We start from the raw sequence: 14,489 nt of genomic DNA, 5'->3' as shown, positions 1-14,489 counted from the left end.
CTCCATAGCCATCCTCTAAACCTGAAATATTCTGCTATTCTCATTTCATCCATTGGGGGTCAGCACTATCATTTCACCTACTTGACTGGTCCAAACCTTCATATGTTTGTGTTGTTGTGTTGATTCATATGTAATGTATATGTCACACCTGTAGATACCTGGGGCCCTGTTTCTGCCTCTGATCCTCTATAATGATCATAACACAACATCATATTTTACATTTTTACAATTGGTTCTCTTGACGTGTCCCAGCAATGGCTGTTATGATGATATAATTTGATGGTTCACCATCAATGATTTGTACGCCTCGTACACATCCCCTTTTGACGTTATGATGTTATGTAACTTAAACAATCTTACAGCATTGTCCGCAACCTATCCACTAGAGACTTTTACGTTTTATCTTCTGAAATGATGAAGTGTCTATAGATGTACGTAAAAAGCTGGAAACGGTCAGCCAGTTAAATATTAGATGCTTAATAGCCCCTCTCACGTAAACTACAACTACCTATAAAGTAAATCAATCCCATTCCCCAGATAAATTGTTGTCCCTATTGTCAAACTAAAAGCCATGACAACCATGGCCACAGACTCTTATTATGACAGCAAAAACCGAAACGGGAAGTCTGGATGTTGCTGCTCTTGGTAAATGTGGTTAGAGAAACCTTAGTCAGAACATAGCTCACTGTTGCAGCGGATAGAGACACGCGCAAAGTGGGAGAGACACGGCCAATACATCGTTCTCCTTTTAAAATTGTATCTATGCGACGACGATACTTTTATTGATAACCGTAGGGTTTATGTGTTCACAAGAGACACACTAATCCATGTTATCTTTGAAAAGTGTCCCATTCGAGACACATAGATTTTGTTCCAGGGCGTGTACGGGTCCAGGGGAACAGGTTAGCCCTTGCATGTTGGTAGTATAGTGTATCTTTTTGCATTTTTACATCGCCTTGTCCGGAGGAGTCGCTTGACGATGGGGTGTACACTGAGTACCGAGGATAAGGCGGCGGTGGAGCGCAGTAAAATGATCGACAGGAATCTGAGGGACGACGGGGAGAAAGCCGCAAGAGAGGTCAAGCTACTACTCCTCGGTAAGGAAAAGAGAACGGGTGTTGATGAACTTCACTTTGTTCCATTGTTCGTATTATTTATATAACTTGACACTGGGCTCTAAGTTGTGTAAAATAACGTAGACCCTTCACCGTAGTCGAAGTGAAAATTACAGTAACAATGTTTCTTCTACGTCCGCTTTCCGCATAAAACCCACACAATTCACAATAGCTGTTTCTATGGTCGTCATGACGTTGAAGTTCCCAAATACACAAAGCATTACTTATTTAAACACCTGCAACGTCTTAGATTTCCATTCTAGCCATTCTGTTTTTTATAGAAATTAGTATACTGTAGGCCTGATTTAAGAATGTTTTAATGCAAACTAAAGGTACTTCATGATGCAATAGTCTTGAGTCAACTATAACTACCCATGAGAGCAGTTACAGTCTCCTCTTCTGTTGATGCAAGGCATTCGTCTCTGCCCATTCAGATTCACTCGCTTAATCCTGATAGCAGTGTGTCTTTTTTCCCATTACAACACAGTTCGTTTTTCAAATCAGCATGCATACCTACTTTTCTTGTTTCCACTTGCCCTGTGTAAGAGAATGTGGCTCAAGTCAATGTTTACATGCACACACCTTGGTATTATTGAAAAAGACAATATAGGTTACCAGAACAGCCATGAGTAAATGCATAACAAGAACAACTTGTCTATTTGACTTGATGGCATTGGCAGCATTGTACTTTAATTGAACATCGTACATTTTAAAAATAAATTTATTTTTTCTTAATTAACTTTCCTGTAAAATATTTGAATTGGTATCTCAGCCTTTATATTTGCAATGATCTTCCCACCCCAAATACATCATAAGAGTAGAAATCTGACTGTCCACACCTGCTGGGGCAATGACAAATGGTCTATGTCATTGGGTTGTCAGGTTTTCTCTGAGTGACGTACTGTAAGACACATTCCACTGTAACTTGTACAGGCAGACATAGCAGATTTGATTAGAGGCAAGCAAGTACAGTCAAGTAGAGTTATTTTGCTCCAGGGAGCAACAGAGGTTACATTTTCCTCCATTTTCCTCCAGAAAATGTCAGTCCACCTGTTTTTCCCTTTACAATAATGCCAAGGTATATATATTTTTCTATGCATTTTGCTTTTAACTTAATGGTTCTTGTTCCCATGAGAACATGATCATGTTGATGGCATTTGTGCGCCACTGGAGTATTTACTACTGCAGGCTGAAAGTTGGTGTTGGCACCATAACATGCGTTCTGTGTTTCATAAAGGTCAGTAACCAGGTAACAGACATGGCCTCTTCAAATTACTGGCAGGACAGCACAGGCAGGCAGGCCTTGCCAGGAGAAAGGAAATGCGAGAGAGAGAGTGTGCTAAGATCCCACCCTAGTGACAGGGGCATTAAAAATGGAGAGCACCATGTGCTCAGAAGGTGTTAAGGTGAAGAGCCTCTACTCTTGTTTGTGTTTGCCCGACCAGTCTGAGTGAGATGTCCTCTTTCTGAGCGACTAACCTCGTTGAGAGTTCTAAGGCACTGTAGCTCAGAGCTCACAGTAAGGTGTGTGTGATACATTAGCAGTGCTTGAGATGCTGGTCTAGATGTTCTGCTGTTACGCCTGTGAGATAGACACCACCTGTCGTTGCTCTGTGCGGGCGTGCATGCATTCGTGTATGTACGCGTGTTTGTGTGTTACTGTGCGTGCGTGTGGCGTGTACAGGCATGTTTACCTGTGTGTATGTGAGTGTGCAGGAGCATGTCGTGCCGTGTGAGCCGTCAGTGGCGTGTAGCCATGCACCTGTCGAAACAGGTGTCATTTGCATGAGGGCTGATTTGAATTTCGAAAGCGCTTTCTAGTTTTCACAGTCTGTCAGCTTGTCTCGTGTCAATTCTGTATTGTGTAGATGACATCTTTACTGGAAATCTTGCTTTAAATGCTTTGAAAAATGGCAAAAAGGCACAACTTGGTTTATGGGCCTTGTTCCTGTATTCATGCAGTAAAGTTGCAGAGATACAGTACCATAACGTTGTCCAGGTGTGTTCTTCTGTGGAACATCTCACTTGCACCCTCAATGTATCCTGTAGGCTCTTAGATGAAAAATCCTTTGAGATGTTGGGAGATTCACGGACCAGACCTGTCACACAGAACTAACCATCAGCGGAGACCAGAGGATGTGACATGATAATATAGAGAAAATGTAATTGAATAACCTTCATTGCTTCCTCACTGTCACAATCGTTAGTCATCACCCCTGTCACCAAATTAGCCAGCGTGTACTTGTGGGAAAACAGTCTGCGGTCCATTGATCTGCCTGTCTTTAGATCCATCCCAATGATTTGCTGCATTGATTGTTGATAGGTAAAGCGGGGAGTTAGTGGATTTGTGTGTGTTCAGTCATGCTTGCAAAAGACTCCTGGAGGGATATGAATGAAAGAGATTTAGATCTCAATATAAACGACCAAAGTCCTAAACATTGATCTACGATCAGGCAGTGTGTGTCCTGCTGTAAGATCAGGCAGTGTGTGTCCTGCTGTAAGATCAGGCAGTGTGTGTCCTGCTGTAAGATCAGGCAGTGTGTGTCCTGCTGTAAGATCAGGCAGTGTGTGTCCTGCTGTAAGATCAGGCAGTGTGTGTCCTGCTGTAAGATCAGGCAGTGTGTGTCCTGCTGTAAGACGAAGAAACGTCTCTTCTTCTCCCTCCATGCTGGCTGCAGCTTAAAACCTATCCTGCCAACGTCGATGTTCGCAGAACAGATTCCAGGAGTGGATCTTTGTGGGTTAGCTGGAAAGAATGGAGGGGAGGAGGGAAAAGGAGAAGTGACGCTGGTGTGGGGACGGCTCATTCTGCTAAAGTGGTGCCACTTATGTGGGTGCTGAGCTGTTGGGCAGCAGAGGCCAAGTAGCCCCCCCACCCCCACCCACCCACCCCCCACCCCGCTCTCTCCTGCACTGCTTCTTCTCTCCTGCACTGCCCTTTCAATGGCATGTGTTGGTCAGCCAGACAGCCAGCTACCCGGTCCAACCCCAGGCCATGCTCCTGCAGACCCAGACAGATAACCCTGGGACTATTGGATCTGATCTGACAGTTCTCCAGAACTGCAGTGGAGACCAAATGGGTTTCTGGAAGGCAGAAAACCCAACAGCTTTTCTCTAGCTAGTCAGCGAGACGGTATTATATAAAAGCTCCAAGTGAATTAGCATTTAACTAGGCTATCGCGGCGCTATAATTGGACTGCGGACCTGTAGCCATTTTAATCACATTCTCCATAGCAATCCCTTGTTGTCACCAACGAGAACCGTACCACATTCTCCTCTCCTTCCACCTCTGTGAAACCCAGTGAATTATACCCAGGGGGGATTCCAGGAGAGATATGTTGGTGGGCTTTAGAAACACGTCACTCATCTCTACAATCCTCCATTTTGCCTGGAGGACTTGGTGGGTTTTCTTAAAATAGTTTCCAACCGTCCGAAACAGAAAGCAGCTGGCTTAGTGGTTTGGACCAGACCTAGGTTGGGATGGTGGGTGTATCAAAGTGTGTGTTTGTGTGTGTGTGTGTGTGTGCGTGTGTGTGTGTGTGTAACATGACTCACTGTTGTGACGCAGGTTGCCAGAGGTCAGCTTTGTGGTTCTACTCACTTAATGGCCCATATGTCAAATCAGGCCCACTGGTGTCTCTCTGAGGCAAGGCTTTGAAGCTTGGCGGATCACGCCCCTGGTCAAGATATCCCCAGCATCAAGGACTCACTTGGATCAGTTATGTAACCAGACCTCAGTGCTGCTCTCTTTATCTCATTCACATTGATCAGAGTACAGCAAAGTTGTGGTGATTTTTTCCAGCTTCCGGCAAAGCAGTCAATGGAATTGAATAAAGGTTGGATATCGCAATATTTCTGTGGTGTTTTTCAAACAAACTTTTGTCCCAAACAGATTTTCAAGAAAATCTTGTTTGATATCTCGCTGAGAGAGCGGTCCGTTTACACAGAAGTCTTCTCAGGCCGTCTGAGGGTGAGGCTTCAAGAGATCTGGGTGTTGGGCAGTGAGTGTGGGTATGGAGTGAAGCTGTGTTGTGTTGTTAGCGGTGATAAGAGGCCCTTAGCCAGACCCCGAGGGTCCTACACATCCACCCGCCTGCTAGCCTTGTCCCTCTCTCTGTAGCACAGTGTGTCTGCTGTCTCACTGTCCCACTGGGAATCTCACTGGCTCATGTGAAGCCCTGGAGCACTGCTACAGTGTCAGTCACACACACACACACACACACACACACACTAAAGACACCTTCTCCAGGGCTGCTCAGCACCACAGAGGTAACACATAATCAAAACAATAGGGCCTTAGGTGAAAGCTATCCAATTAAACAGTCAGTTCTCTGCTGAGACGTCACCTCTCCTGTCTCAACTCGCCTCATCCATCTCCAGAGGAAACCCTGTCCACAGGAATTCTGCTTGTTCCTCTCGCTCTCTCACATACACTCCCTGCTGCTTCCTGTAGGGGGCGTAAGGCTGGGGTGTCAGGTTCACTTGGCGGTGGTGTGTGTCCTGGAAGAACAGGCGAGAGTGTGGTCATTGTTCGGGGCTGTAACTTAATACAGACCTGCAAGCAGGCGAAGTGCCGTTGCCGAAGAACTAGTCCCCTTTTAGCTCCTTCATATCTCAGGATCACGGGGCAGATCCGACTTAACGGTCCGATCTACTTCCCTCATGCTGACTGTGGAACATCCGAAAAGAGAGATGACAGCAATAAGGGCTCCCTGCTGGCCTGTGAGTGAGCGTTTCTTACAAGGAGGAGGATCTGAGAGCATCTCTGTGGCAATGTCTCTAATGCACCACACCAGGAGGGGGCTGAGCACCGATAATGATGTTGGTCACACGGCTGTTATTTCTATGTGCAGAGACTAGCGAGAGCAAAGGCATCGGAAGAGGCCTCTCTGCGTGGATTCCGAGGCCGTAATGAGTTGATAAATAATACATTGGTCTTCCTTGCGGTAGTGACAATCCACCTTCACACTGAACGCTCCCCCACTCCGCCCAGGTGACTGAGGACGCACGCTATACGCATGTCTGGTTCCAGGTATCGTTGCCATGGCAGTGTGACGTGTGTGAGAGAGAGCGCGTTTGCGTCCGCCAGTTGACTGTTACCCTTCGTGAGCTCTTTGCTGCTCTGCTAGTGCTGTTGGGCTGGCTGGCATATGTCCTACTCCACTCTCATTGGCTGTCTGTCCGGGAAGTTTTCCTCCCTTCCCAGAGTTGCCGCTGGTCGGATGTTGTGTCTGGCGTTCTCACCCCCCAGGCCAGGGCTGTCTGAGCCCCGGAACACTCCAGCTGTTTCTCCAGGACAATGGGGGGGGGAAGCATTTCATGTACACCATCTCTCTCCTTCAAACATCACATTATCATAAAGAAACGCATGAATGCACCGACAACAAAAACAAATGAATATGAGAAGGCTGTCTGGAAAGTTTCCCATTATAGTGTTGAACAGAGCGCTGTATTCAGGCAGGCGGACAGACCAACAGCATGGTAGATGAGCATTTGCTCCATCAAGGTTGTAAGAATACCAGCTTGTGACTCATTGCCTGAGTGTTTATGAATCCTCTCTCTCTCCTCATCTCTCTTTCTCTATCCTCATCTCTCTCTCTCTCTATCCTCATCTCTCTCTCTCATCAATTCAATTGGCTTTATTAGCATTAAGGAACAAATGTTCATATTGCCAAAGCAACGGTGGAGCCACAGAAACAGTATTCATATCATCAGTACTCATCTCTCTCTCTCATATCTCTCTCTTCCCTCATCTCTCTCTCTCTCGATGCTATGGCACGAGGTGCTCAGGCAGTGTCCTGTGATGGCCTGGATGGGTAGTTTGGCTGGGCTAGATGGCTAGATAATGTGCTGTAAGTGCTGCCATTGGAACAGACCAATAAAGAGAGCTGCAGGGAGGGGCCATTATCGAGCAGGCAGCAACACAGCATCTCTCAAGGGGGGAGGGGGAGGTCGGGAAGTCCATATCAAACTCAGGAAGGACAATCAGGGACCATTTACTGTGTCCATCTAGATGAGTTCTTGGAATAGTCATCTTCTTAGCGTTGTTAAGTGCTTGTATAACACATGATATACTGTATTGTATTCTGTGGCAGCTTTCAATCATGTCAAGGAAAATAAAATAAACAGCTCTTGGTTGTGAAAAATGTTACATCGTTTTTTACTGCCCCTTCCTCTCTCCCTCCCACAATATCTATCTTCTCTGTCTGTCTCTCTCTCTCTCTCTCTCTGTGTCTCAGGTGCTGGTGAGTCGGGGAAGAGTACCATTGTCAAGCAGATGAAGTGAGTATCTGTTTTTCCACTAATATACCCATCCATTCAGCCCGTTCGAATCTTTCTCACAATCAAAACAAACCATTGTGTGTGTACCTCGTGGACAATCTCATCAGATATGACTAATGTCATCGTCCTAGACTAGTTATCTTCATCGCCACGTAGCCCATTTGTTTCACGCAGTTCCAATCATTTCTGAGTAATGTTATTGTCAACAGACATCATACTTGGAGAAGCACCCCATCCATTCCACAGAGAGTCAAACTGATGTTCTGGCGTTTGTTTGGCGTGTGTGTGTTTGCGCACGTGTGTGTCATGCAGAATCATCCATGAGGCAGGCTACTCAGAGGAGGAGTGCAGGCAGTACAAGGCCGTGGTCTACAGCAACACCATCCAGTCCATCATCGCCATCATCCGAGCCATGGGCCGGCTCAAGATCGACTTTGGAGACGCCTCCAGGGCTGTGAGTATGGGGGTGGGGGGGCTCACGGGAGCTGAGCCAATGGGACTTCATCAGCAAACTGGCATCATTTCCTGGATAAATCTGTGCACCGCTCGTGTCCAGGGCCCCATCTGGAACTCTTTATCGTCTCTCTTTCGGATCTCTAATTACTGGTTGGGTGCAAACATGTACTCGTCCACACAGCTGAAGCCATCACGGTTGTATTGAGATCAGGCCTTTGTTAGAAAGGGAGGCTTGTTTGGGGGCTTTTAAAGGTGGTTATTGCTCAGAACGAATCCGCTTATTTTAGCATCTAGGGTTTATAAGAACTGCTGATCCAAAACGTACTGAAGACACACTAACGTGTGTGTGTGTGTGTGTGTGTGTGTGCCAGGATGACGCACGGCAGCTGTTTGTGCTGGCGGGCTCAGCAGAGGAGGGCTTCATGACGGCCGAGCTCGCGGGGGTCATCAAACGCCTCTGGAAGGACGGGGGGGTCCAGGCCTGCTTCAGCCGCTCACGGGAGTACCAGCTCAACGACTCTGCAGCATAGTGAGTCACCACGGTCACACACACAAGCACACATCCGTACACTCGCATGCACACATACATACTGTACATACATGCAGGGTATAAATATGCCTACACACAAACACACAGACCTGCATTCTATTCAGACCTATTTCCAATGGGAGGATGTGGACAACACTCCTTTTTGAGTGCTTATTTATGGAACAAGTGGACCCACCTGCTGCAGATGCATCCGTCAGCGAAATACCTTGTCAGACGCACCAAGTTCCCCCACAGGTAGCTTGTCTAGGTCTGCCGACAAGTATGTCAACACCCCCCACCGCAACCGTCCGCCCTCCATTTGAACCTTGAGTGAGACTGTCAATATTTGCACTGTGGTATCAGGCCAGTAGCACGCAGGCAAGCCTGTGTGGAGTCCTTGACTTATCATGTAGGACCTGTCGCTGTCTGAACCTTTCTCAGGCAGTAAACAAACCAGAGGAAAATCTGACCAGCCGTCGAAAACATGGCAAAGTCCCGTTCTGTGGAATCGCTCATTGATTTCACTGAGGTGTTTTATTCATGTTCTTCCATTTAGTAGTCTCACCGAGGTAGCCCCTGCATGGTGTTCTGGGAAACCCTAATGCCTTGTTTTGAACGGAGCGATTGTCACCGATTCTTTGTTGTTGTTGTTGTTGTTGTTGTTGGCCAGGCTTGAGAGCCACAGCTGTGGGTCCTTTTCCTAATCGATGGCCACAGTGCCTCCCACCTGCGTCACTGTTGGTGTCCTGCCAAACAGGGGTTCTGCAAGGCTGCCCATGGAGCTGTTGGTTTGTGCGGAAATGGTTGCTCTCTTTCTGTGGTAATCTCTCGCAAGAGGAACGCACAGTGGGGCTATTTGAGAAGTGAGGGAGATTACTGTAGATTTACTGTGTGTGTGTGTGTGTTTGTGATGGGAGGAGGCTTCTAAATTCCACGTCATGCCCACTCTGAATATCCCCTGGGAGGGACTCAGTATGGTTTCACACGTGGCCAGTCAGGAGTCATCTGGACTTACTGGTGACCTTTGTTAGCTAACAGATCCATAGGGATCGAGTGATGGACATGGCACAGATGTAGCGCTTATTTACCCTCGTTTACAGCCTGTCATCCCATTATCTCCGACCACAGCCTGATGTAGGCTGCGCCATCAGGGTGTTCAGAAGTAGCAGCAGACATTCCAGGGAGATAGTCAGGGTCACAGTGTGACTTGTCCTCAATTCCAGATATGGAATCAGACACAGAGGTGAAGCTGGCATTTGATTAACAATTGTTCCATTGTCCTTGTGAAAGTACATGGAAATGTCAGTGAAACAAACATTTCAATCTGTCTGTCTCTCTGTTTCCTTCCCTGTCTTTGTCTCTCTCTCTCTCTCCCTCTTTGTCTCTGTCTCTCTCTTTGTCTCTCTCTCTATCTCTCTCTCTTTGTTTCTCTCTCTCCCTAGTTACTTGAACGATTTGGACAGGATATCCCAGGCCACCTATATCCCTACTCAGCAGGATGTCCTGAGGACCCGGGTTAAAACCACAGGCATTGTGGAAACACACTTCACCTTCAAGGACCTGCACTTCAAGTGAGAACCACTTCCTCACAATCGATCAAAATGTCCAAAGTGTTGACAGTCTTAACTGGAAGACCTGAGGTTACCTTCTTGCCAAATGTATGCGAGTCATTCCATAGCCGGAGAAATTCCCTTTGTGATTTCCCAGCTGTTATATTACAACATTGTGTGTGTGTGTGTGTGTGTGTGAGCACTCTGCATGACATCATCATTAAGTCACATCAGCTCTGGCCTTCCGCTGAGAGACATAAACAGGAAGTGAGTAATGCTGCCCCATAGCTGCAGGCCCTGCTTGGCTGTTTCCTCACCAATGACCCTTCTTCTGTGGAATTGAAAACTAAGCAGCTTTTCAAGCCATGTTGTAATAGTTTGTGTTGCTAAGTTTTAGTGCTACTCCACTGCATGGGGCCGTACAATGTAAATCCTATCCAAGTGTATTAGAGCTGGTGACCTTTGCACTCTGGAGTGGGAGTCGCCATAGATAAAGTGTCTTGAGCCAGTGGACAAAAGAACAAGGCTTATTCCTGTGGGCTGAACCAGTGGGATAGGGGTCTCAGTGTGAAAAAGGCCTTGGTTTTAGCACAGCTCTTACGCTTTCCACTACCGACAGGGACAATATAAAGCCCGGTCTATTAGTGCTTCTTTATTACCATACTCATTATCCTATTGGTTCGCGTCTTGGCTAAGCATCCCCCTTGATTAGTTTGAGAGTCAGACTAAGCAAAAATGTGAATCATTGGGGAATGCCCTGGGACTAGCAGATAAAGGGAGTCAGGTGGCTGAGCGGTTAGGGAATTGGGCTAGTAATCGTTACTGGTTCAATTCCCGGCCGTACCAAATTACGTTGTGTCCTTGGGCAAGGCACTTCACCCTAATTGCCTCGGGGGGAATGTCCCCGTACTTACTGTAAGTCGCTCTGTATAAGAGTGTCTGCTAAATGACTAAATGTAAATGTAAAAGATGTCTGTAAGTAAGAATCTATGCTCTAGAAACCTTGTGTGTGCTTAGACATTTGTGTGTACGTGAGTGTGTGTGTGTGTGTGTGCGTGCGCCCGGGGTCATTCTCAGTTGACACTATGGCGTCCCGCTCACCTCCTCAGGATGTTCGACGTGGGAGGTCAGAGGTCGGAGAGGAAGAAGTGGATCCACTGCTTCGAGGGCGTCACCGCCATCATCTTCTGCGTGGCGCTGAGCGACTACGACCTGGTCCTGGCCGAGGACGAGGAGATGGTGAGAGGCCGCCCGACCAGTGTCCACCGTGGATCCTGATCATGTCAACCCACTTTGTGTCCTCTCTCCTTTCAGCCTGTTCACCTGGGTCTAGTACTACTGGCACCTTGGTTGCTACCGGCCCTTTAGTCTTGGGGAAAGGTACGCAGACATGTCTTGAAGCTCCTTAGACATGCAGTACTTAGCGGTCACCTGGTAAAGTTATAATCACAGTTAGATTTGATACCAGTTGTAATCACAACAACGAGCAATCAGAGAGCCGGACCAGCAGAACTTCTTCAGGCCCTCTGGGGCCTAATATAGTTCCCTCTTCTGACCTGAGATCAATCAGCAATCAAGCCACTCCAGTACACTCCATAGATCACTCTAGAGATCAGTGCATTCTGGCTGCCCTGCCTCCGTCTGCCTCTCTTCCGGTCTGCCCTAGAAACCCGGGCTCTGTCTGCTGTCTGTCTGCCCCCCTGAGACCCGTCCACCTGTGGGGTTAGGTTCTCCCAGCTCCGGCTTCCCACCTTGGGTCAGCCTGCCAGCAGGGGGCAGCACCTCAACGGTTCTAACCAGTGAAACATGAAAGCATCGTTGTGAAGCATGGTGTGGACTATTCTTTGAAAACACTTGTTTTAGCACCCACTAAAACATTTTTTTTTCTTCTTCCACTTCACAGAACCGTATGCATGAGAGCATGAAGCTGTTTGACTCCATCTGCAATAACAAGTGGTTCACAGACACTTCCATCATCCTGTTCCTTAACAAGAAGGACCTGTTTGAGGAGAAGATCAAGAGAAGTCCGCTTACCATCTGCTATCCAGAGTACGCCGGTGAGACCATCAGGAAACCACTAACGCCAACCTATTGTAGACCTGTTTCCTCTTCATCCTACATTGACGTGGCCATAAAAGCTTATGGAACTGGTTTACATTGGCCTGAAGTGTACGTCCCAAAACAATTGTCAGTTTAAGAATGGCAGAAGATGTTTCAGTCCACCTTGTTAACAGGCGAACAAAGAGAGGAAAGCAATGCAGCAGGATGTGGTGTATCCGTCTGTTTGGCTGCTCTACAAGAATCGCATTGACATTCCCTCACTTCTCCCTGTATTTATGTGAGGTCACTTCCTGTTGAATTGCACTCTCAAAGCTTCTTCTTCTGTGGTTCAGGCTCCAACACGTACGAGGAGGCAGCAGCCTACATCCAGTGTCAGTTTGAGGACCTGAACAAGCGGAAGGACACCAAGGAGATCTACACCCACTTCACCTGCGCCACCGACACCAAGAACGTGCAGTTTGTCTTCGACGCCGTCACCGACGTCATCATCAAGAACAACCTGAAGGACTGCGGCTTGTTCTAGAAGCAGGGCGGACACGAGGCTGCCATGTCCTGGTGAGGCTCGTTCCCTGTTCCTCTCGAGTCCCGTCGTCTCGGTGCAGGTCAGGGGTGGCGTGGGACCATCCTAGGTGGAGGTGTGCTCGCGTAGGGAAGGAGTAAAGGGAGGGTTGGGTGACCAATGCTGGGATCATGAACGAGGGTGTACTGTATGTCTCACTCGGGGCAGGGGTATACAGTATACATAAACATGACCTTTGCGTGCCTTTACCATACATGTTATTGAGATAAAGCCACAGGCTGCGCTTATAGGATATCTCCAGAGCATTGATCTCCATCTCCTTCCTGTGCTCCAAGTCCTCCTGCTATGTTTGACACGAGTGCAGCTTCTACCCGGCAGCATTATGCCTTGTTATTGTACAGCAAACTTGTGTAATATAATCATGGCCACCTTTAATAACTGGACTTCAGATTCTGCTGTGTTTACTGTAGGTGTTTGTGAAATGATAGTGCCAAGGCCAAGCATTAACATATTTTTCATTACAAGGGTCAGCTTACCAACGTATCTAATGGAGTATCTTATTTCTCCTTGTGTCTCTCTTTCTTTCTCCTCAGACAGCAGAACCAGAGTGAGTGTGTATATTTTAGGGTGGAGATGACAAGCAGTCGGGTTTGGAGGATCAGATCAGTTACGGACCAGTGCTGTACTATATGCCACTTTTAACAGCTTTATTTATGTTTTTGTCTTGGAACGTTTTGAAATAGCGTTACAACATTTGTGTAGAATGTTCGTATTATTGTAAAAGTGTAAGTAATTTTTCAAGGTCTTTTTTTTTTGTTCTGTTTTTTTTTTTGTGAAAGAAGAAGGAGCTCTCTTTATTTTGTCGACGTTCCTTTTCGCCGGCCTCTCTGTAAAAGGATGCTTGCCTCTGATGGAGACCCTCCTTTTCTCCCTCCTTATTGTCAGGGGGAAAAGGATCCAGTTTGAGTCCAGTTTGTTGGTACTTGTGCCTTCGCATGCTTGGGCTCCTTGTCAAATGCTTGTTTCTTTTGCCTGCTGAACTCTTTCAACATTAAGGCGAAATGTTTCATATGTTAATGCCCCTATATCGTTGGTGTGCACATTTCCATGACCAATCAAGTGGTATTCCCATTGGTGTAAAGGTATGTGGGTCACCATGGTGACCAACACGTAGCCCAGACAGCCCCCTGTAGATTGAGGCCACGCAGCCAATAAAGCTGTCCGATACTGAGATGTACACTGTCACATCCAGAAAGGGGTTTAATAGAACAACTTATCCACTATTATCAGCCATTTTGAAAATGGAGACTGCTTGGTGGGTCACTGAGCTTATATTATGCTCCAGTGTCAAAGACTGAGGATCAGAGGAGTCACATTTTACTGTATATTTTAATGTATTTTTGAGTTTGGAGGCTTTGGTGTCTCCCTAAGGATTTAATCACTGGAGTGACAGTTTTAAAATCCAACTACGTGTAGTAAAATGGATGGATGTATGGATGAATGGATGAATGGGGACAAACACAGTTCTGGTCTGTAAAAACACAGACTGCCACAGCTGTTTGTTTGTGTTCTCCATGAATGGGGAATATTTGTAGTCTCATCTCCCTTATTTTGCTAATAAAAGCCATTTACAAACCACAAGTTGCAGTATGTTTCACTCTTATCGCATGAGTGTTATGCTTTTTGAATATGTCCATCATCTTCTTCTGTTTTTACATCATTGGTCTTTATCTTGACATTTCCTCGCCAATCTGAATTGGCCTTCTAGTTATAAATCGTATTTCCCCCAACTCACGGTTCAACTGCTGTTGACATTTATGCCAGAAATACCTAGGTGCTGTCATATCATACTGTTGCTAGGGGAGAAGACCAGCGCAAGTCTTGTGCAGTGTACATCCATCATTTGGTATTGTATTTATTATTGTTGGGACTGTGATTGGACAACCCATTGTTGAATGGTGGGTGACATGGGGAGT

At 46.7% G+C, this 14,489-nt stretch overlaps 1 protein-coding gene across 2 annotated transcripts; it reads left to right on the top strand.

The window, feature by feature from the left end:
- Positions 1–687: 687 nt before the first annotated feature.
- gnai1 (guanine nucleotide binding protein (G protein), alpha inhibiting activity polypeptide 1) lies at positions 688–14,148 on the top strand. Of its 2 annotated transcripts, none has more exons than XM_067254070.1 (9): positions 688–1,097; positions 7,355–7,397; positions 7,710–7,851; positions 8,225–8,382; positions 9,825–9,953; positions 11,042–11,171; positions 11,836–11,989; positions 12,326–12,548; positions 13,111–14,148. In XM_067254070.1, exons 1-8 carry the CDS (start codon positions 980–982, stop codon positions 12,514–12,516), a joined length of 1,065 nt encoding a protein of 354 aa, XP_067110171.1. In that variant the 5' UTR covers positions 688–979; the 3' UTR covers positions 12,517–12,548; positions 13,111–14,148. The 2 variants fall into 2 exon arrangements, with proteins under 2 accessions (XP_067110171.1, XP_067110170.1); XM_067254069.1 differs by having other exon boundaries at positions 13,107–14,148.
- Positions 14,149–14,489: the final 341 nt, after the last annotated feature.

Source organism: Osmerus mordax, chromosome 17, assembly GCF_038355195.1.
Source record: "Osmerus mordax isolate fOsmMor3 chromosome 17, fOsmMor3.pri, whole genome shotgun sequence".
Lineage (NCBI taxonomy): Eukaryota > Metazoa > Chordata > Actinopteri > Osmeriformes > Osmeridae > Osmerus > Osmerus mordax.
This window is presented reverse-complemented; position numbering and strand designations above follow the sequence as displayed.

Bases quoted from the DNA above. Each gene is read 5' to 3' on its own strand.
- gnai1 (XM_067254070.1), top strand. From the start codon at position 980: ATGGGGTGTACACTGAGTACCGAGGATAAGGCGGCGGTGGAGCGCAGT. The intron at 9,954-11,041 runs GTGAGAACCACT...TCACCTCCTCAG, and splicing joins TTCAAGGACCTGCACTTCAA to GATGTTCGACGTGGGAGGTC. The intron at 11,172-11,835 runs GTGAGAGGCCGC...TCCACTTCACAG, and splicing joins TGGCCGAGGACGAGGAGATG to AACCGTATGCATGAGAGCAT.